General features: G+C 36.5%; 1 protein-coding gene across 4 annotated transcripts in view; it reads left to right on the forward strand.

Annotated features, from left to right (window-relative positions):
• Positions 1-23,695, forward strand: part of col4a6 (collagen, type IV, alpha 6) — a 155,515-nt gene that overhangs the window by 54,108 nt on the left and 77,712 nt on the right. For all 4 annotated transcript variants that reach the window (XM_015398144.1, XM_015398145.1, XM_015398146.1 and 1 more), the window contains exon 4: positions 23,137-23,214. In XM_015398144.1, coding sequence (XP_015253630.1) covers positions 23,137-23,214 — 78 coding nt within the window. The remainder of the gene's footprint in view (positions 1-23,136; positions 23,215-23,695) is intronic.

The raw sequence follows: 23,695 nt of genomic DNA on the forward strand, positions 1-23,695 counted from the left end.
TACTTAGACCTTGGTAACAGTGTATTTTTTGTTTGTTTCAAACATGGGGTAATTAAAACATTTCTCCTTTAAAGGCCTCTAAATTATGATAAATCTTGCTCATTCCTCTTTAGTCCTTAAAGTCTTCCAGTGAACATGAAAACAGGCCGGACAACCTTTCCTGTTTGGGAAAAAAAATCTCAAGCACTCTTTCAGGGTTACTGAGAGCTGTCCAGAGTGAAGGGCTGAATGGAAGCAGCTTTCCTCTGAGCACGGTTTTACAGCTTATTTCAAGCCTCGACCCTGAACCCTTTGCCTTTTATAGTCATGTGAAAAACACCAGACTGAGAAGAGATGCAGCTTTTTTTCTGTTCCCAAGGTAAATGATCAAAGTATAAAGTAAAAAAAAAATTATCTGGATGTAACCGTTGCCTTTCCTATACATTGCGATGCATTCCATGTCTGTTAAGTTTGCATTGCTTATCATGTAGGTTTATTTACCCACCTTCAAAGATAGATGTGATCGGACAAAGATTTTATGAAATATTTCCTAATTCATCTTCACTTTAGACATTTCAGTCTGTGCAAGATAATTACCCACTGACTATGACATGTATCTTTCTAAGTAGCTGTTACATATTCTACTCTCCAAACTACCTTTTTTTTGTTTAGTTTTTTGGGTTGTTTTTTTAATTTTTTATTATTTAAATAGATTTTCAGGTTGCTTTTTTCTATGCAAGTTTTGTCTCTAAGGGACACTGGTAAGGTGAATCAGAATGCCATAAAAGCATTAGGTTGCAGAATTAAAGGTTTTCCAGGAGGTTTTAGCATCTAGAACTTACTTAAAGAAAAGCAAATTTATTCACACATTTTTAATACTACAAGTGAGTGAAAAATTGTATCCTTTCTGATTAAAGGTCCTGCAAGCAGAGTAAACTACCGGCTGAATTATCACCATGCCCTTGGACAGTTCCAGGTGGTTCCTTGGGCGAACAGGGGCCAGGACGCCCATATAACGATCCTGGCCCCTTTAGTAAAGTCATAATATTTAAATAAATGTATGAAAATAGGTGATGATATGTGCTGGCAAAGAAACTGTTAATGAAAAGCTCATTGGAACTGGTTTGTTGTTTATTTTTAGTTTTATTTGAAAGAAAATGGAAAATGAAGTTGTTGTGCTTTTAAATTAGGTCATATTGAGATGTGATCACAGTTTTCATCTGCTATGTCTGAGGTTTCCAGGGCTGCAAATGGCTGGTTCACAGAATATTTCAAACTATAAACCATTGGCCTGGTTTTTGTTTAATTCTTTCGTTCGAAAAAAAAACACTGGCCCCATCCTGGTAAATTTGGTCTAGAACCGCCACTAGGTTGGTTCCCATTAACCGTCAACTTGCGCAAATTATAATTACCAAAAAAAATAAAAACTCAATGGAAACACTGGAATTTTTCATTAAAAATGTTTAGGTTTTGATGAGTGTTGTTTTGATATGTGTTTTTGTTCATATTTTGTTATATTTTACAAAACTATAATGGAGGCAAATTTTTTTTTGCATCAGACGAGACATGGGATCTGCGACTGGTAAAAAAAGTCCCTGCAAACTTTATAAAAAGATTAATGAGAAACTTATCTATTGCTACCTAAAAAAACGAAATTTAAAACAGTGGCAAACTAAAATAAAACCAATATACTCTGACCTTAACGCCAAATATTTAACCAAACTGAAAACAGTAAGCTGGAAACCAGGAATGGAACTGACAACCATATATACTGTATTAACTCCATAAATATAACTGACCTGGAAGATTTGACCTCAAAAATAATGAAAAAATTTAACTGACATCCATAAACCCAAAAGCATGAACTGAGAGGAAAACTGGTGCTAAACTTGACCACAAACCATGGAAACACCAAAGCACAAAACACGCCTTCGAATTTGCGAACTATTCCCCTACTTTAAGATGTTTTCTTCATCAGTTGCAGCCTGCAGGCATCAAAGTTGCAGGTCATTGGTCTTCAGGCCCCGGAGTTTGACAACACTTCCCAATTTTAACCTAATCATATATTTCCTTCTGTCTATTTAGTGGTTGGGCTGTGCAAACATAGTTTTTGCAAATATGAACAAAGTCTTTCTAGAGAAATATTTTTCAAATAGGCTTCTCATTCATGTACAAGAAGTGACTTGTAGTATGAGATCACTGTCTATTTTATAAAGAAATTGCAAATCACTTTTATAAAACACAGCCCTCGGGGGTTTTATTCTGAGTGAAAACATTTCTAGTGATGTTTACCTGAGCAAGAAAAGGAATCCAGTTTAGATCAGTAGCCTGGAGCTCACCATGACCTTTGACCAATGCAGACTGGGGATAGCAGAAAGATGACGAACCATCATCATGTTTAGGTCATATAATGTCCGTCTCATCCCTTTAACATCCAAATGATCTCATCTTAAAAGGACATTATGTAAGTTTACGGACTTTCTAACAATACTACCACCTGTGGTCAAAAAGAAAGCACTGCAGCACCCTTGTGCTCGTTCTTGTAGTGCGGGCTCATACGAGCGCACTCCAGAACCGGATAACCCTCTGCAAAGAAGGCCACCTTGAATCATGAGAATGATGTTCACAGATGTAAGAGAAGTAATTATTTTAAAATTTTCTTTGAGAAACTAGGTTCTCAATAATATATTTGACACTAAGAAGGTATTAGATAGTCTCAAATAAGTAAAGACTATCAGTATTACTGCCTTTTATATATGTCATAACATAAATACCGGTAAGTCTATCCTTGTCACAAAAAGTAAAGTGTCAAACGTCGATCCTTTTTTACACAAAGAATTATTTAGGCGATCATAGTTCATTGAGTCCATGTTATTATAATAACCTGGATAGCTCATAGTGACCTTCGGTTAACTGCGATTGGTGTCGGAGTTGTGCTGGATGCTGGTCGCTTTAGGGTATTCACAAAATCCATCTTTGGCTAGATTGGACCCATTTAACATGAACATATGTGATGTCATATCCTCTGAAACAGTGTGGGAGCTTTGCCCCCCCGACAAGAATAAAAACAAAAAAAGGCTTATAGAGGAATCAGTGCTGAACTACTGAGCTGTTAGTATGCTCATGCAATGATGTTTTATTCGTAAAAGGTCAAATAAAAAGGCTATTTTAGATATATTTTGCAGTAAAAACTTGCATAATGCCTTTTAAATACTCAATTTTCACAGTAGGGTGAAGATCCGAGTTGTGAATTGTAGCTTTTTTTGGGAGGGGAGGACAACAGTGAACTTTCCTGAACCATTCCTGTGATCCCATTGCACTGCCCCAGGCTTCTCCAGGTGTGCATGTTTGGGTGATTGAGGTCAGAGGGTGAAATTTCCCCTCAGTTAGGGATCAGACAAACATAAACAGATGCACTTGACCGTCTATTTTTGTTTGTTTTTTTTGTTTTACCCCAACATCATCCCTTGTGGCCAAAGCCAGAACTTTGATTTCAGGTCTAGGCAGCCATGATCCAAAGTTCTACTTAATGACTCACCTTAAGAATGGATGTAGGGATGAAAACACAAAGCTGTGTTGTGGTTTTTACTTTAGATTGTACAGTAGCCATGTGGGCAGAGTGGTTTGAATGAAAAATGTACAGTCACCTGTTTTAAGTGGAAGGAAATGTTGACACAAGCATGATAATCAGTTAAAACCAGACGCTAGGAGGACATACACTAATGGAGAGTGACTAAGCAGGAGATAAATTCTGTTTTTAATGATTGCTGGTTACCTGTCTGGAAGGATGGGTGGACTTTTTTTTTTTACTTTTTAAACCCACAACTGAAAGTTAATCACTCTAGTGGTTTTCTATGTTCTGCAATTATGACCTGAGTCATAGATGAGACAGAGAAGGTTAAACTAGGGCATGAAGAGAGCAAGAAGACCAGTATCAGGACAGTCTAAAAGCTAATTTAGAGACGAGTCAAAAGAACTGAGTCAACAACAATAATAATCAATATGTTTATCCTTTTTTTTTTACATTTCTACCTAATCTTTTCCAGCATCTCACCGATATTTTCCTTTTTGTTTAAAATTTAGATGAGGCCTAAAATATACTTTTACTAAATTTCTGATGGCTGCAAACACATTTCTTTCAATTTCTTCTGTTTCTTAATATTTCTGTGGACAGAAATATGTCATAAATTTAGATTTCTGTTAGAGTGTAATGGGTTGGTGCTAAAACTTCATATCCATGTTGGCTTCTTCTCCTCATTTCCTGACAAAAGGGTAGAAATAATGGAAAAGAAGTGGAAAATATTTGAAACAACCATGTAGGAGTGATTAAGGTCCATCTACAGCCAATAATAGAGACAGAACATTGCTCTGTTAGGGTCCAGTGCCAGAGTGGTGTTTACTTGCCAGAAGTTGTGGAATTCAGCACTATGCGCAAACGGGCCGTGGTGCTGATGTCCTCCAACACACAGTCATGAATTACACTTAAATAAGTAGAAATTGAAGTGAGGTTCATAAATTTACAACCTTAAATCCTCTGGTTTGTCTGCGAGCACCTACCTGCTAGCTGTCATGCAGGGGGGATTATAGACAGGATGCCCAGCGATTACCACCAGCTTTCTATTCACATAACAAATGCAAAGTTCTGTTCCTGAAAGGTTGGGACATGCGTGCCTAAAAATAGTCTGAATATGTGATAAATAGGTGTTGTTTGGCGCTGTGATAGAATGTGGTGAGAGGTAGCCAGAGTTGCATGTGTGGCGTGCAGGGGGTTCTAACCAACATGTCACATTCTCTAAGGTCAAAAATATGCTCATTTTATGAGTTTATGAATTGTTTAGGCATGTTTAGACATTTATTTTACTGTATCCTGTTATATATTGTTAAAAAAGCAATGTGGTATCTTAATTTTTTGGAGATTTATGAAAGTAAAACCACAAGCCCCTTTATAAATGAAGTTGGAGGAAAATGCAAAAATAGAACCAGCCCTAAAAACACCACCCCTACAGAGCAACATGGTAGTGGAGTCATCATGCTGTGGGGATACTTTCCTCCTGAAGGTAAAGCAAAAAAAGATCTGAAAAAATGGAATGATGGACGAAGCAAAATTCAAGGCAATCTGAGAAAAAAATATGCAAGAGACTGAAAAAGAATTTAAGACTCAGAGAGACCTTAACGTGTCCGAGCTATAATGTTATGGTTTGTATGTATGTAGGGCTGTATTGAAGAAAAATAATCATATTATGAATTGAGTCTAATTTTATTTCTAAAGATCGATGTAAAAATGCATTCAACAGCTACAGCTAGTTTTTATTATTAATTTGTTGCTGAATGTTGATATAACAATAGGAAAATGTTGTATCTCTGACAGCCATGTAATTCAGATGATCGCTAAAAACCCCACTTGAGAATCAGAATTGAATTCACTGCTATTTGAAGCTATCTTATTTTACAGCTTTATCCAAAACTAACTAATGACATTATGCATACATTACAAGCTAATATCTTATCTCTTAACATGCCAGTTGTCTTCCAAACGCAGTAGTTAACGCGGCCTTTTCACTAATGTCATCAAACTTCAACCCAAATTGTTTTAGCTTTCATCATCTTTAGAGTGAACAGCTAAGCTGCCCTGAGGTCCTAAACTGATACCACCAAATGATATCAAAGGAAAGGATGATCACCCTAGATAAGCTTTAGCTGTCACCCCCTGCAGTCTACTTTCTTAATAAAACCTGTGGGTAAAATATCAACACAGCAGGAAGAGGAGCTTAGCTGCTGAACAGTTTCTTCGAAACTTTTGTAGTTTATTTTGCAGAATTGGGACATTTTAACAGAGTTTATTCTAACTGGAGACAGTATTGGTAATGGATTTGGCATTGATGTTGAGACTGCTTTTCTAATAATCTTTATTTTTTCAGTAAAAAAGCTTTGCAAAGTCATTGCAAGTTCATCTACTACAGAGATACGAGGGTTTGTTAACCTGTCGACTGTGGCAAAGCGAGCATTTTTAGTGTTTTTGTTGAAAATCTCAGAAAAGAAAGATTCTCTTTCATCTTTTATTCCTAAATTAAAAATTGTGAAGTTTCTCTTTAAAGATTTCATAGTAAATTTGTAGTCCATTCTTTTGCCACATTCATTTAACTTTAGGGCACTCCCTCTTCTCTTTTCTCACTGCTGGAGCATTTTTCGATGGAGATTTCACTCTAACGGAAGCAATGGAATCAATTATGTCAGTAGGATAAATGTGGGTAAAGTGTCCATGATAACAAGCTTTCTTATAACATTTATTTTGTTTAATTAGATTAGTGGGAAAAAATGGTTTCAAAGTAATAAAATGTTACAGAAGTATTAGGCCTTTTTTGGATGACATAGTCCATCACACAGTTCTTTGAATCTCTGTCTTCAGGATTGTCAACATGTACATTAAAGTCCTCACCAGGACAAAAAACATCTTCAAAAGACAACAAAACAAATTTTAGAATCTCAGTTTAGATAATCTTGGGCTGATTTAAAATCTGCACAGTGTGGTTTGGTATCATAATACCTCATTCTTTTCTCTAACATGGCTCAAGATGAAAAACAAAAACTGCTGAAGTGAACCTGGATCTTCTTTCATTACATTTCTTTCTTTACCTTTTTTATTCTTCTGTCTTTCTTTTAAAACTTTTCTCAGCTGCCATCTCGATTGTTTTTTTTTTTAGTCCCTGCAGTCTCACCTGTCCAATGTTACACCCTGTTTTTTCTTTCCCCCAGCTGGCCTTCACCTGGGCCCAACTGGTCCCATTACACCTTTAAGTGCCCTGGTGTATTTTTCCTCTATTGTTCACACCCATTATCCCCCTCTCCTCCACCTCCTCTTCTCCCCTTTTTTTTACCTGTTCAGACTTAACCTCCTCCCCCTCCGGGCGAGTGCTGCTGCTGTTCAGTGTGCTTCAAAGCGCTGGGTGTCATGCGAGCTGGGAGACTCTGACATGTCTGTTTATGAGCGCCACACATGTTGAGAGAGCTGCAAAACGTTCATAGCCAGTGAACATTCTCTCATCTTTTCACCTTTAAAGTCACAATGTAAGGGGAACTTATTTTTAAACATGTATAAAAGTGTGGCATATATCTCACTAATTCTCATCCAGCTTATTCTCAGTGTCTTGGTTCTTACGTATTAGACTTCGAACAATCAGGGATTGGCATACGTCAGTCCCTACAGGTCCCCAAACGAATGAAGGCCTGCTGGTATTGGCCTGATGTGTTTTTTATTTTATTTTATGTTTTTTTTTTCCCAGCATGTTATTGTCATTACGCTGTCACAAGTACAGCACAACAAAATTCAGTCTCTGCATTAAACCTATCACCTTAGGAAGCAGTGGGCTGCCATTTGCGGCACACAGGGAGCAGTGTGAGTTTTTTGCTTAGGGATCCAAAGTGGCAGTCTGTGGGAGTGGGTTTCAAACTCACAACCTCATTTGCACTAGGCCACCACTCCCCACAAATGAACTTTATTGATCTCACATTGGAGAAATTCACTCTCTGCATTTAACCCATCCCCTTGGGGAGCAGTGGGTTGACATCGTGGGGATTTGGTGGAGCAGTGTGGGGTTAAGGGTCTTGCTCAGAGAGCCAGAGTGGCAGTCTGTGGGAGTGGGATTTGAACTCACAACATCAGGATTCCAAGCTCTATGCCCTTATGATCCTTCTTGAGACCTTACACTCTCAGTTTCCTTTCACTTCACAGTTAGATGCTACTTCCAGTTTTTCTATCCTAAAAAAACAAACGAGGTAATTGGATAAGACAGAGTGGCTTTTAGTGTTTCAACATGTGACGGCAGGGGAGTGTTTTAAATTTATTTGTTATTTTTGCACTTTAAAATCAATCATTTTGACATTTTGATTTCTCTTTGTAGTGCTTTGATTTCCTGACCACAGTTAGAGTTGAATAAACATCAGACTGGATGTGACTGGTGAGAGGAAATAAAAGCTAATTATCCATAAACTTTTGAGAAATCTTGTTTTAATAAGACAAACTGTGGGACTTGTTCCTGTGACCCAACTTGTGGTTACATGAGGATTTTATGTCTTTCTTGATATGGCTGTGAAGTTTATACGATCCAAACATATCCTGTAAATAATTGCATTCATGAGGAGACCCTCCAGCTACTGTTACTCTAAGCGTCCCTGAAGTAAGACAGTTTAAATCTATATTGTAAATATTATGTTCAACAACGTACAGCCAGGGAGCTCTGGTTTGCTGACGTCCTTTGATAACTGGAGTCAAATCTTAAGCACTCTTCTCAAGTATGATAAAATTCCCCTGCACTTGGTCTGAAAATCTCCTAAAGACCCATTTCTGGTCTCTTTCACATTTGTCAAAATATCTGAACTTTTTTGCAGGCAGGTATTCGCCTAACTGCTTGGAAAGAGAAAGTAATAAATTACTAGAATGGAAAAGAGAGGAGTGAACACAGCCTAGGAACGCCGCTCTCACCGATAATGTCCAATTTGAACTCTGATTGATTTTATATAAATTACATTTTTATATAGCCTTCAAAAGTATAACTTGTTCTTATTTTTTAAAGGAAAAGTCTGGTCAGCAAATAATTACCAATGGGTCAATTATTTATACCTAATAATAATACGTTTGCTGTGATTTAATGAATTTAGAATTAATAAGTAAAAAAATGAAAACAATTTTTTTCATTGTTATCACTGAGTCCGGGTCCAGGCATTTGTGCCCTAATGTAGTATTACCTCTCTCCTGACATCTTCCGGCAGTGACATCACTGTGTAGTAAGCCTAGCGCCATTCTCCCCGCTTCACAAGGAAAACCAATGGGAACTACTAGACACATCTGCTATTAACAACAACTATTTAAGTTTTCCTGAGGATTCCCCCATTGAAATTCACGAGAGCTATAGTTAAACTGACAATGTCTATGTGCATGGCAGTTGGATGTTGTAAAAGTGATAAAAAATTTGTTATTTCACCTTTCCAATTTATGATCCACCACGGGTTCATCGTTGGATTGCCAACTTGAAATGGCAGAATTTGCAATCAAACTTCTGGCCAGAGAAAAAACACGTCATCAATTCGCATAGTGCACTGGTTGTCACCATCATGAATAATAGTGCGTTGTGGCAAACACCAGATACAGCTCGGGGACTTGTAGTATTCTTTGACAAACATGGATGTTTCCAGGAAAGCATTTTCAAATGAAATTACTCGTAATTAAAAGCACTTATCATTTATTGAAAAGTAAGTAATAATTTCATACTTAGAGTACTTTCAGAAGTTTGTACTCTGAATGTGACCGTACTTTTCCTTTAAGGTCTGAATAATCAAAGGGACAGGCCTCTCTGAAATAATAAAAAGAAGTATGCATATTTTGAAATTAATCTTTTTTCACTTTTTATTTGCATTCTATTTAAAATTGTATGTACAAATGTTCACAATATTCTCCCAATAGCTATGAACCATCTTTCATGTTTCCACGGGTGGTTTGAGAATTTATGTTTGGTAATGAGGTTCAAATCTTTGAGGCTGGAAGGCCCAGTAATATTGACTTTTGTCTTCTGATTCTCTGTGCCCTATGTCCCCCACCGCTGAGTGTCTGGTGACTCTGGTGTAATGTGTGAGCTTTATTGTTTCGCTCCTTTGCCTATCTGCAGAATAGGCAATAATTAGCGGATGATGGGCGATTTTATGGGGTAAATGGATCGTAGTTTCAACATCATCTCATATATTTGCGTCTCGATCCAGGTCTGACCTATGAAAACACTGTTGCAGTAATCGATTTGACTAAAAATGGATAAGTTTTTCCAGATCATGCTGAGACATTAGTCCTTTAATCCTGGAAATGTTCTTCAGGTGATAGAAAGCCGACCTTGTAATTGTCTTTAAATGCTTTTGGAGGTTCAAGTCTGAATCCAGCTCTACACCTAGATTTCGGGCCTGATCAGTGGTTACTAGCTGAAGCGACTGAAGCTGTGTGCTAACTTTAGAACTCTCCTCTTTTGGTCCAAAGATTATTACTTAAGTTTTGTTTTTATTCAGTTGAAGAAAATTATGGCACATCCAGGCATTGATTTCCTCAGTGCTTGAATTGGTTCATAATCACTTGGTGACATGATGATGTAAAGCTGTGTGTCGTCCTCATAGTTATGGTAGCTGATGTTGTTCTCTTTTATTAACTTTGCAAGAGAGAGCATGTAGATATTGAATAGGAGGGGACCCCACATGTGATTTTTGTCATCTCTGATGTAAAGTTGCCTACTGATACAAAACAGTCCATGTCCTTTAAGTAGGATTTAAACCAGTTGAGAGCTGTACCAGAGAGGCCGAACCAGTTTTCCAGACGCTCTAACAGGATGGAGTGATCAACAGTATCAAATGCTGCACTGCGGTCCAATAGTAACAGCACTTTGGTTCTTCCGCAGTCTGTATTTATACGGATGTCATTAAACACCTTGATAAGGGCGGTCTCTGTAATGTGGTGAGCACGGAAACCTGACTGGAAAACGTCAAAGCGGCTGGTCATACTTAAGAAAGTGTTTAATTGTTGAAACACAGCTTTTTCAATAATCTTACTAATAAAGGGGAGGTTTGAGATGGGCCTGTAGTTCTGGAGTAGCAGTTTGTCTAAATTTTTCTTTTTCAGCAGTGGTTTGGTATTTGCTGTTTTTAGGGACTTCACCAGAGCTATAGTGAAACTGAAGATGCCCACGTGCATGGCAGCTGGATGTTGGAATACATCGGGTAAAAGTGAAAAAAAACTGTTATTTCACCTTTCCGATTCCTGATCCTCCACGGACGGTTGGATTGCCAACTTAAACAGGGAGGATTTGCCATCGAACTTCTGGCCAGAGAAAAATATGTAGCCAACATTTGGAAGAAGAATGTTTTCAAGATGACTTGGATAATAGAATCTCCTAAAAAATGTTATTAACACCCAGAACTGTATGGAGAAGTTCAGCTTCAATTCTTTGCCTGCTTTGAGTGTCAACTGTCACTGTTGCTAGGCGACAGAGTGTACAGTTGTGAAAGCTGGAGAAGGCTGGACCTGCTAAAATCCACAGCCAAAACTCTTCCAGCCTTCTTATTTTCACAGACCTGGAAGGATCCAGTCCAGGTAGAACGCGTCCTTGGAGGATCCAGCCTCTGGAATCAATGATGGTTTTTCAGTGAGAGCAGCTCACACCTGGAACTCTGTTCCACTGAACATCAGGAACATCATGACTCTTTGAACCGTCAGTAGATCAGAGAAACTCCTGGATCATCAGACCTGTCACGGTGCTGACATAAAGTCTATTTTAAGATTATTAACATTTTGTGTCTTTGCTGTGATCATCTGTGCTGTTTTGTTCCAGATGTTTTATATTAAGTTTAAATTGTTGTACCACGGTTTCTCTGCTTCTTAAGCCTAACATGTAATATTTTCCACTTTGTGCTCTATTAAGGGCATGACATAGTCTTGATACCACTATGTAATTTCATCAGATACTATCATGGTGGCAGTTTATACACTAACTTATTGATATACACTTTTGTAAAGGCTCTAAGAGGACCAACCCTTGACAGGAAATTTATTCTCTGATTTTTAAAATGCTACAATTACATGAAATATGTTCTGCTGTGACATTAAAAATCACCCACAGTCTTCACTGCAAGACAAAAAGGAAAGAAGAAGAGGAGGAATGGTGGTATAAGTGCCTTTTCACTAATAAAGGATTGGTACCCGAAATAGGCAAGGATAACAGAATTTCATCTAATACCATAATTTTACAGCTGTTAGAAAATAAACATTTTCATGATAAAAAAAAAAAAAAAAAGTATTTTATGATTATCGGTTTGAAGTTAAATAGCAATGTTTCTTTAGTCTGTGTAGCAACATTTAAACTTTTAAGTCTCCTCCTTTTTTATGGTCTGCGCAACATAGAATTTTAGCAATCGCTGGAAAAATGCGAAACATATATGATATACAAAAAGGATAATATATTCACTGCAAAAAAATGGAAATCTAAATTAGTCATTTTTGATTAAATAAAGTGCATTTTTTCTTCAATTGAGGAGATAAGTGACACACTTTGCCAATGGAACAAGATCATTTACATTTAAAATAAGAAAAAAAAACAGCTTTGTCTTATTTCAGGTGCAAATTACCTAATTATCTTTTTTTTAGGCGTAAAAATACTAATTCCATTGGCAAATAATTTTATTTATCAGCTAAAATTAATGGTAAATACACCTAATTTAAGAATTTTTAAGACTTAAATCTAGATGGTTTTTGCAGTGTTAAAGTTTGCTGAATTAACTGATTCAAAAATTAGGGTCATCAAGTAACCAGCTTGTTCAAAAGTTCAACATCTCTTAACAGCTGAGAATAACTCATGGACTTCTGTTCAACATGCATTACAGAAAAAAGAATATATTTATACATTCATACCAAATATTAAAATATGAATTGTAATTAATAGTAAAGGAGAACACAACATGTGTATTATCCTTTTTTGAATAATCCCTAAACTGTTTTCATCATAAATGTGCAGAAAATTAGCTTCTGGGTGACGGATAATAATCTTAACTTGTAAAGGAGTCTAAAGTATTTGCACCAGGCTGTGCCCGAGGGTTTAAATACCACGTAAGAGAATTGACAACATGGGTTATAAATCATGTGCTTCGTATTAGCAGGAGCATGCAACCCTAGCTCCTGAGCTATGTGCCGTCTACATGTTCACTGTTTGTTTTTAAAAAGAACATCAAAACGTTGTTCAAACTGTTACCCTTAAGCGTGTAAATCAGCTTTTTTAGTAAAAAAAAAAAAAAAAAGGGAACAGTGAGGCAAGGCTGGGCAAGCAGAGTCTTAATCCTGCTAATAGTCCGGTCTCTGTTTCATCATGACTTCAGAATGTTTAGCCTGGGTAGATAGAAACAGGGATTTGTGAGTGTGTGTGTGAGTGTGTGTGTGTGTGTGTGTGTGTGCAGCAACAAATACAGGTTTTAATGTGAGTTTACAAGAAAGAAAATTGTTGAGGATTTATTTGAAGCAGAAAAAGAGTTACTGAAGAACTGTATAATTTATTTTGAATTCATGGTGCCGTCCAGGAAAGAAAAAAAGGAATTAAATAAAAACTGATTAAATTTTAATTATTCATGTTCACGTCAGTTTCAGGTTATATTATGAAGGAATTCAAAGTCCTTTCAAATTTTATATTTTATAAAATATCTGTTGAGTTTAGAAGGATCCAACACAGTTATTTAGTTTGAGTAGATTTTGAACCAGAGGTGATTAGATACTACACACTACTTAGAAAAAGGTGGAACTGCAAAGTGTAAAACCATATTTCCTTTATATATATGCTGTTAGAAAAGGGCTTTTCACAGTTAGATTCAACCATAAATGCAAATATTTACTGGAAATCTTGTTCAGAGCACAACAGATAGACCTTTAACTTCTGTCAGTTCTTGTGTCTGCCCTAGGTGGAATGGCGCCATGGCAAAGAGAGCCATATCTGCCAAGTCAAATCATTATATAAAATAAATCATAAATCATTTCTACTCTTAGTTTATCATTCTGTTGGCTGATAATATTCATCAATCCATCGAAGCGGTAGAAAAACAGACAGCCTTAGATGGGTTGAGACACGAACAGGGACTATCCCCATCACATCAACCAGCTGTAAGCACTTACCCAAAATATGAAATGACCTTATCACAGCTGACAGTTATCTGGATTTGAAAACACGGCTGACACGTTTTAGACAGAATTTGCATATTGTGAATGGGCAGGTCTGTACATTTAAAGTTAATGATACCTTGAATAGATACTAGGGAAGTCTTAAAAGTTATTGAATGTTTTCTCGATGCCTAGACACGGGCAAAATAGATTTTGATAGATAGACATACCGCTTTAAAACAACAGGTCTCATCAGTTACTTGATAGATTCTTATCGTTTTTATTGCCATGTACTAAACTGAATCTTTCCTCATCATTGCTCTTAATAAAAAGAGAGGGGATATTTGGAACAAGATTCTCTCATGAAATCCTGTTCTTTTGAGATTAAGTAATTTCCCAACATTCACATTTTATAAAAAAAGAATAAACTATTCAGGCACTTTTTTGAATTTTTGTTTAACTTTGCTTCTGTTAATTTTCTTACACCCAAGAGCTCCTTGATAATTGAGCAAAATACTGCACTTTTCCGTCTTGCTCAGTGCTGCAGTCGTTAGCAGGTTTGTTTTACAGCAACAATATTCTGGGACTAAATGTTGACTCTTTCTGCATAGGGTTACAGTTCACTTTCTCTAAATCAGGTGTATACCTGTGCGCATGTGTTCCCATTTAATGAACTGGCTGGTATATCCACGGAGTACCCTGCCTCTCCCGAGGGCTAAGCATCATTACCTCCTTTATGGTGGTTATTTTTTTATTGCCCTTGGTTTTTCTGTTTTCATGATTACTTAAAAAAGGAATAGATGGATTTTTTCCCATCATAAGTCGCAAGTAGCCGAGTGGCAATAACTTTAGTGACCAGCCAAAAAAAAAAATGGCTGCTCATACTGATATGGATTCTTATTCGCTGGTACAGTATTAAGCTCCTTCTATTTTCAGTAAGTGAGTGGGCATCAAAACTAGGAATTCATAATAAAAAATGTGAATGATTCTTTAAGACTTGAAAGGGTAGAATAGTTTCTGATAGTTATTTTACATCCAACTCTATTTAACACGAGGACATGCCTTAGTAAATGTTTTTATTGCACGTTTATTTGTTCTCAGAATTCTGATTTTCATCATCATTATGGCTTAAACAGTGGTCATAGTGGCCATATACAAACAATCAATATGATGAGCTTAAGTACACAACCACAAGCATAAAACTGTATATTTATGACCTGCTGCTACTTCCCAGTTCGACACTTCTGCCTGAATGTAGGACTGTGATGTAGACATGTACCTGGTTTTGGAGCACTGCAAAGTAAACAAAGCACCCTTGAAGCTTAATTTATAGAAGCTCAAATTTTAGATGAATTTGTCTCTAAACATTTCACAATAATGACCACATCAACATCTTTTATTTTAAAGCTACAGTAGTTTACGTTTCTTCAGCTATTAGCGACCTCAGCTGGCTCTGTGCGACATCCTGTTTGGATCCACTTTAAATTAACATGTTTCCTCCGTCTGGCGATGATATAGATGGTCCGATTCCACTTGGGTGGCCAGTTGAAGAGAGCAGAACACCCATAAAGCATGCATGTAAAGGTTAATGTATACAGATATCTGGAATTCTTCCTGAATATACATGCATCAGCCCTCCTTTGGCCATGTAAAGCGCAAAGTAGTGTCTGCAGATGAGTGTCCTGGTTTCTATAGCAGTGCTGGTCCTTAAAGTGGACAAACAGGCAATTGCACATGTGCAGTTAGAGTAAACAGACGAGAAGCTTATGAGTCCAAAACACAGCTGGTTCATCTCCTGTGGTGGATGTCAGGGTCACAGATGGGGCCGGTGGAAGGAGAACTAAAGGAGGAACAGTTTAAGTTAAAAGAAATGCAAACCTAAGGATTGATGGGAAAAAGGAGGGGGGGTTTAGGCTTGTTCTTGCAAGGAACAACTGCTTTTGTGAACATTTAGTTCGACTCCATAAGATTATGTAATTACATCTCTGGGGTCAGAAAGCATCTGAAACTCTAATATCTGCTTTACCAACATCTACATGTCTTTGTTAATAAAAGCTGACAGGAATCAGTGGGTAATGGTTTAGCTGACAGGCGGTTAAAACACATCTCAGTCCCATAAGTTCACAGTGTGATGACATGCTGATTGACACGCTCTGGATTAAATACATTCCTACATTTAGCTTAAAGAGCGTGAAAGGTCAAATTTTGTGCTTTTGCTAGTAGTCATATAGCTTCTGTTTTGGTACCTGAGCACAGCTTTGTGAGGAAGAAATAAATACTAACAATCTTTTCAGAAAATGTTGCATTTGACAGAAAGAGATAAGGTATTCCCTAAGTTTTACGGTTTTTCTGTTTTGTTTTTTTTTTATAATTTTTTATTTGTCCAGCCATACAGAGCACTGCTGGTAGCAGTTTTTGATATGAGCATTAAGGTCCACTGCCCAGGGTGGTATCCCTGAGGGAACGCTACAAGCACTCCAGATTTGATCACCTTTTTGCATGTCCAGTTTGTGATTTGTATCTTGTAATCCAAACTTCAGACACTTGATGACTTCATACCTCTAATAAACAGATACGATCTTGTGCAAAATGGCTTTAAATTTTAATATTCTTTGAAAATATAACCTAAGGAGTGTAGCCAGTACCCCAGTAAGTGGGTCATTAAAAAAAGTTAAGAATGCATTTTTTGCTGCAACAAGTGGGAATGGACATTTATTACTGATTCTGCACATACTTGTTTTCCTCTTCTTCTCCTGAAAAAAGAGCACCACCATTATAGCATAGCACGGGAAACCAAACCCTTATCTTCTGGATCCCAGTTCTCTCCACAAAAAAAAACTCAGAAAGGACCAACATACTGTGGGCCAAATTCTGATCAAGCAGAGGCTTACCCAGGCTGCATGGGCCCACTGTAGAATGAAAGGGCAAGTCCAAACGTGGCCCGTTCCCTACAATCATAAGAGATAAGCAGGCATGTATTACACAGGCCTGTAAAACACCCCAGTTAGACATGTTAACATGAAAATGTTTGGACAGTAAAGTATGAGCAAACAGCACAGATTGATTGGAACATAATGACCAAAGCTTATAGGTGAATAACTGGGTAATACCAGCTGACAGAATCTAAGATGTGATGATATGTGAAAAGATAAAGGAATCCATGTGGATCTTTGCTCAAGAGCATGTTCATTTATGTTATGGAAGTAGATATGTACATAAAGTATTATTGGATTGTTTTTAGCCATGTAACCTTTTCCCCCCATTTCAAAACATTCAAGTTAGATTTATACTAATATTCTTTGGCCTTTTGCAGCACATTGTACTAGTGTTATTTTTAAACCTCACATTTTACGGCATAAACCCTGATATACAGTAAATCCATTAGAGATGGAATTGGGCTTTAATGATTCAACATTACAAAAAACTATAGTTGAAGAAAAAACATGTTGGGTTTCTTTAATTCTTGTGTTGATCCGTGCTTAGCCATCTTTACACTGATAACTAACTCAAATCTTATAGAAACAATTGTGATGCAGCAAAGATATGTAAGAAGGTGCTGTGGTCAGTGAAAAATCTAATCAGTAATAATTGGCCGCGTATAAAGCATTGCATGTAAAGGAAAAAAATTGTATTCAACACAAGTCATACTATCACAATTGGTAACTCATGATGTCGGCTGCATCATGATATGGGAAAGCATGTTTTTAAACATCAATGAATAAAAGTTAAACCTGGAGGATAACCTGTAAGAAAAAAGCACTTACCACTGGACAGAGCTAGATCTTCAACGAAGGGAGCGCAGCCATAAAGATAAAGGCAGAGCGACAATGAAGTGTTTCAGCTCATAGCATGTTTGTGTGTTAGAATGGCCCATTCAAAGTCCAGACCAAAATCCAATTGACAATCTGTGGCCAAACAGCTATTGAGCTTCAGACACTTTTTTTCAAGAGACTACTTTTTTCATAATCTACCAGGGAGTGCGACACAGACCTCTACAGAAGATCCTTCCTATCAACAGCCAGACACATCTATATCCACTTTATAAGGAATTTTATAATTCAAGTTAGTGCATTTAATTTGCCTTGAAATCAATAAAGTATTTTTTTAAACAAAAAAATACCCCATATATATATTATTTTTATTTATTTTTATTTTTTTGCACTACTTTAAGTTTTTGTGCCAAGTAAAATTTCAGCATTTAATTTACTGGTTGTAATGTGATAAAACTAGAAAAGTCCTCTTTATAAATACACTCTTTTAAAATCAACAAAAATACTAGTCATATTAAAGTTGTTCAGATTAAAATCACTTTAGTTACAACATAATCTACAATTCCAAATGTGTTCATCTCGTATGATCCCTGTAATCAAATGTGTTGAAAGGGAATTTTATCAGAGGATGGCAAAGTGTGCATATTTAGTGCGTGTTTGGAGAGCTGACTCCGGGAACAACCTACTTCCCTCAATTAGAGCATTGAAGATGGGTTGAGGCTGGGTCTTCCAACATGACAATGACCCGAATAAACCAGCCAGTATAACTATGTAGGGGCTCAGGAAGAATCATGTCAAGGTTCTGGTGTAGCCTAGCCAGTCTCCAGACCTAAACCCAATAGAGAATCTTTGGAGGGAGCTCAAACTCTGTTTTTCAGAAACCTGACTGATCTAGAGAAGATCTGTGTGGAGTAGTGGGCCAAAATCCCTCCTGCAGTGTGTGTAAACCTGGTGAAAAACTACAGTAAACCTTTGACGCCTGCAATTAAAAGCAAATGCTACTGTACCAAATATTAACATAGATTTTCTCAGGTGTTCAATTACTTATTTGCATCTGTATCATACAAATAAATAGTTTTGTGATTGCTGGATTTTATTTTTAGATTATGTCTCTCACAGTGGATATGCCCCTACAATGGCAATTTCAGACCCCTCCATGATTTCTAAGTGGGAGAACCTGCTAAATAGCAGGGTGTTAAAATACTTATTTTCCTTACTGTATGGTGAGACGATTGCAGAGTGTCCTTCGTTTTTTTTTAAAGGAGGGATTTTAAGTCTGTTGTCCTCATTCATCTGATTCAGTCTTTGTCTCGGCTGAAGATGAGTGCTTGCATGTCATCTTGTGTGCTGTTTTACCCAGCTCCTTCAAAGCTTTAGTCTGTTGTGATATCATAATGAAGGGTGTGCCTTGAAGGATTGGATTTAGTCATTAGACTTCCAGACTTTCAGACTTAGTTGTCAGAGTAGCTCTTTAACTTTGTATTTAACTCTCTAGTAAGGACCTTTTGCCTACGTAAAAATGTTTTCCGTCAGGTTCTGGTCTACCATCTGTTTCCCAATATAATCCATCATTTTCAACTCTGGGTGCGGACAGGAGTAAACTGAATGTGGATCAGCGCCTCTCCACCCTTCTCATGTGGAGGGCCGATTATATCCCAGAACAAAGGATTGTAGATCAAACCAAAACCCCTGATGCGAATCAGCTGGCTCAGAATGGATACCCAAAGACTCAGAATATATGCTTTAAAAATAAAAGTAGATTCTAAAATATATTTTCTAGTTATTTTGGTGACTGTATTCAGTAAATAGTTAATTTCTCCTCCCTGTGAAGATAAACTTGTACCACATTAAAACCATTTTCTTTTTTTTTTTTGTGCTATTTTTTTGTCTTTCCTTCGAAAGTTTATCTCTTTTCAAAATCCCAATCAATGTCCCAGTCTGCCACTGCCCTTCTTTTGTAATGATTAGAGGAACTGTGGGGATCAGACCAGCACTGATGACCTTTCCCCTCCTTCTTTCCCTCCTTTTCCCTCCACACTCGGTGCAAAGCACACTTTCGCTCTGTTCGGTAGTTGCCCCCCTTTTTTTCTACCTGATCCATGCGCTGCTTTCATGTAATGGTAGCAATTATCAGACAGAGACTTTAGCCTCACCCGCTCTAGTTTCTTTCAGTTGTTTAAATTCCTCTGGGAGCTAAATTAAAGCAAGTAGATTAAAGCAACTACATGCCTGAGGGTTGAACCAAAGCTCCCATAGAAATTCTCTACTTTGTGTTATTTGAACACAGTAACTCTTATGAAATGGGGCAAATATTAGTCTCTTACTGAAAATGTTTTTGCCTGAGCATGGATTTTTAAACACTTGAAGAAGTGTTCTTAAACATTGTATAAAAAGGTCCTAAACCAGTTCATATGGCGAGATCTAGGTAATGACCTTCCAAATGTTGGGTTTTGGACTGATTTTCATTTGAGAACTGTCTTTTTTTTTTTTTTTTTTACAATAAGCTAGATTGGTCATCAAAGCATATGCATTTATTCTATACTCGACTTTTATTAAACTCACAAAAGGTGCAGGAAAGTAAATGTTGGTCAATGCATTTATAGTTCTAAAAAGCGAGAGTTCTTAGCTTTTGTTGAATTTAAGAAATATACAAAATATTTCCAATCTTTTTGTACCGGTATTTGACTTACTGCAAAATCCTTTGGCTGATTTTTTATTTTTTTTTTTTGGTGCATCTTAAGTAGTGATCTTTGATGGTAAAATATATTTAGGTTAACTTCAGTTTAATTTAATGTCTTTTCAGCTGTAGCCGTAGTTTGAGATAATAGTTTTGGAATTCTTTGTAGTACTTCTTCATGTGTGCATTTAAAAATACAATTCCCACGCGTCCTTTCTCTCTATTTGCAGAATAATCCTTTTTTTTTCTGTGTTCTGGTTTGCTTCGGTACAGTAGGATTTTTTAATGCATATCTTTAATAAATATGTATGCTTACTTTATTCTGGTAAAAGCAAGTTTAATATTTTCAGTTTTCATTTTTGATTTATGAACTTTTAGTTGATGTTCTTTGTGCCATAAGTTAAAAAGCATTCACAGGGTGTGTATTTCAGGGAGTCTTGTGTATTTTTGAAGGACCTCACATTGAGGACCATACTTTCCCAGGCCTCTGTTACACTTTGTCGGGACCCATCTGACCAGGTGATGATTTCTAACAAGAGCTGCTTTACCCTTACTATAAAGCTTATGGCCAATAAGACCTCTGTCATATGAGCTGATAAGCCCTCCAATCTACCCCCTCAAAGCTCTGTCCTCATCCACCTCTTTATCTCCTAACCTTCATCAGACCCCTACCCAAAACCTCTTTGTTCCTCCTCACAGCCCCATCACTCCCTCATAAGTTGTGCCACCATCAGCTGCCCTTTTTATCCACTAATCACATTATAAAGTCAAGCGACAATCCCAAGTGTGACCCCCGCCCCCCTAAGAATGACCCTCAAATGATCCTTATATATGACACCCTCACTGCAGTCATACTGGTCATGAGGCTCGCAGACTAAAAGGTAACTAAAGGACGGATTTCTTTCCTGCATGTGACCCATCGGCCTCAGACCAAACCTCCAACATGTGAACAGATGCATGGGGTTATAAAATGTTAAGAACTTCATGTATTTAAGCTTATATCTCACAAGTAGGCTTATTCTACCTTTCTTTGGAGCTTTGGGGTAAAATCTTCCCATGATGTTCTGTACATATCTGAGGAATTCCACCCATTGAACTTAATGCTAATCTGCAGCTCACATGGGGTTTAAAAGGTAACAAGTCTGTGTTTTCAACTCATAAAGTGCTGTGGCTGGAAATATTTTCTTCTTACTAATATAGAAAGTAACTTAATTTCATCCACTGGCTTTTTATTTTATATAAATCTGGTAAATTGAACTAGTTAAAAATACCTACAAGTAATAAATCTGTATGTAACTACAGGTCTGCAATGTTGGATACAGTGACACAACCAACTCATCACTGCTAATTTACCTTATCCTCCAAAACTGGCCACAAATTGAGAAATTTCTACAAATTCTGTTTGAGCTATAATGCAATATATTTATTTTTATGGATTTAGATTACAACCATGATGTTGGATAAAAGTTTCAAGTCGTATATTGTTGGATTACGTATATTACATATTTTATACATCATAAGGTCTTCCTTAGTTACAGTTATGCTTGGAATGTTAAACACTAGTTTTGCTTTAGGTTCTCGTTTTATGATCAATCTACTGTAATTGCAATGGTAATATAACAATTTTTTCTGTGGGGATAAAGCTTACATTTTCTTAATTTGACTACATGTTTCAAATGTTTTCTTTTTCCATCATTCAATCATTTTATTAGACCGTAGAGATTTTTTTCAGCTGTTAAACTCAGTTTTATTTTATTTGAATTGTTTTAGTATCCCTTTACATCTAATTATACTTCCTATTTTATCTATACAACCTTTTTAATTTTCTTATTTTTCTCATCACAACTTGGGTTTTCCTTTAACACTGGATGTGAATTGTCATCTTTTGTATGTTTCTTTAAAATGAATTTGGTTTCTGTCAATGTAGTGTAGAAACTATATTGGAAATCATTTCAATTTAGCCTACATCTGATAGAAAGTAAAAACTTCTTACCTCAGGGGTAAGCCACTGCATACTGTGGCGCCTCCAAGCAGCATTAGCTTCTGGCTAGGGACCCCATTTCCAAATCCAAGGACATTGCTACAAAACAGAGTCTCAAAGTTTCAGTTTTAAGTCCTCTGAGTTTATCTTCTCACTGTGATATATTATTACAAGTTTGTCTAATAGATGAGAACCATATTAAAAAAAGAAAATTACATATTTAAAGATATTTAAAAGACAATATAAAGTTATATATATTTTCATATTTTCCATTTTTCTTTCACTATTCTACCTCCAATTGTTTGGGACGACTATATCACTGTATATCTTTAACAATCTAGCTTAGCCTAACTACTGTAATCAATGTCTTCCATTACCTTTTAGTTTGAATTGCATACTCCTTGATGGTTTAAAAGGAATTATATTCACTTTATATCTAATCAAGTTAATTTTATACAGCGGTTAAAATGACTTAATAGCTATCTAGCTTAAAAGTTATTCAAAATAAACAGTGATGTCATAAAAAAGGGGATATAGGAGGTACACAGCAGCTTAGTTGAAAAGTGGTTAATGGAAACTGTTACTGTAAATGTCTGATTGCCCAAAAATAAACTAAATAATCTTCAAAATCCTGATAAACAAACTTTACCACATTCCCCTCATCAGGAGTTTTAAGGGCTTTGATCCAGCAATTTACTTAGACAATAAATGCTGGTTCTGCTTTGGGTTCTGGATGTTGTTTTGTTTTTTTGTTTGTTAGTTAGTTATTACTTAGTAAAGATTAGTGGAAGGGTAAAAGCATTTACTGTGATATATGTATATGTTGTTTTTTTTTTTTTACTACAGAAGGAAAGTAAGTTTAAACTTGGTAACAATGGCAGCCAATGCATTAAGCAAATCAGCAGGTTGAATATGTGCATTGAATTTCTAAATATAAATTATTAACAATGTTTAATGCTGCATGAAGATATTCATGACATTGTATGAAGTGACTTTATGAAAAGTTAAACACCCAGAGATGCTTTATTCATTTTTTTTCTTCCTTTCTTCCTTTTTTTTTATACAGGGTGGCAATTCTGATGAGCCATGTGCAGGCCTGGACTGCAGCAGAGGGTGTAAGTGCATCCCAGAGAAAGGCAGCAGGGTGAGTGAATCATCAGGTTGCTGCAATTAGTCTGTTTTAAACAAGCTACCAAAAGCTACTTTTAGCTCATACAATGCTAATTTATAGTGGAGTATCTAATCATTCTCACAGTGGCAGAGTTGAAATTCTTTCTTTCCTTACTCATCTGTGGTGCAGATCTTAACTTCATGAAATCTAATAGAAATTTTCCCCTTATAAAGAGGTATTTGATCACAGCAGCAGACATGTAAATAGAACACAATTAAATCTTGTGGTATTTGGAGTTTTATCACACATATCAATGGTATTTCATCTCTCCTTGGCATATTTGAGTAATTACCAAGTAACAGACAGCTAAACGATGTGGTTAACATTAATTTCCCAAAGATTTACTAGATTACACATCATCAGATAACTCTGTGAATATGAATGTCAGCACTCTTTGAAAAAGTTGATTGAGAAATATACATGTACAGGAAAATGATAGTGTAAGTCCAAAGCA

This window comes from Cyprinodon variegatus, unplaced genomic scaffold (genome assembly GCF_000732505.1).
Source record: "Cyprinodon variegatus isolate N-32 unplaced genomic scaffold, C_variegatus-1.0 Scaffold914, whole genome shotgun sequence".
Lineage (NCBI taxonomy): Eukaryota > Metazoa > Chordata > Actinopteri > Cyprinodontiformes > Cyprinodontidae > Cyprinodon > Cyprinodon variegatus.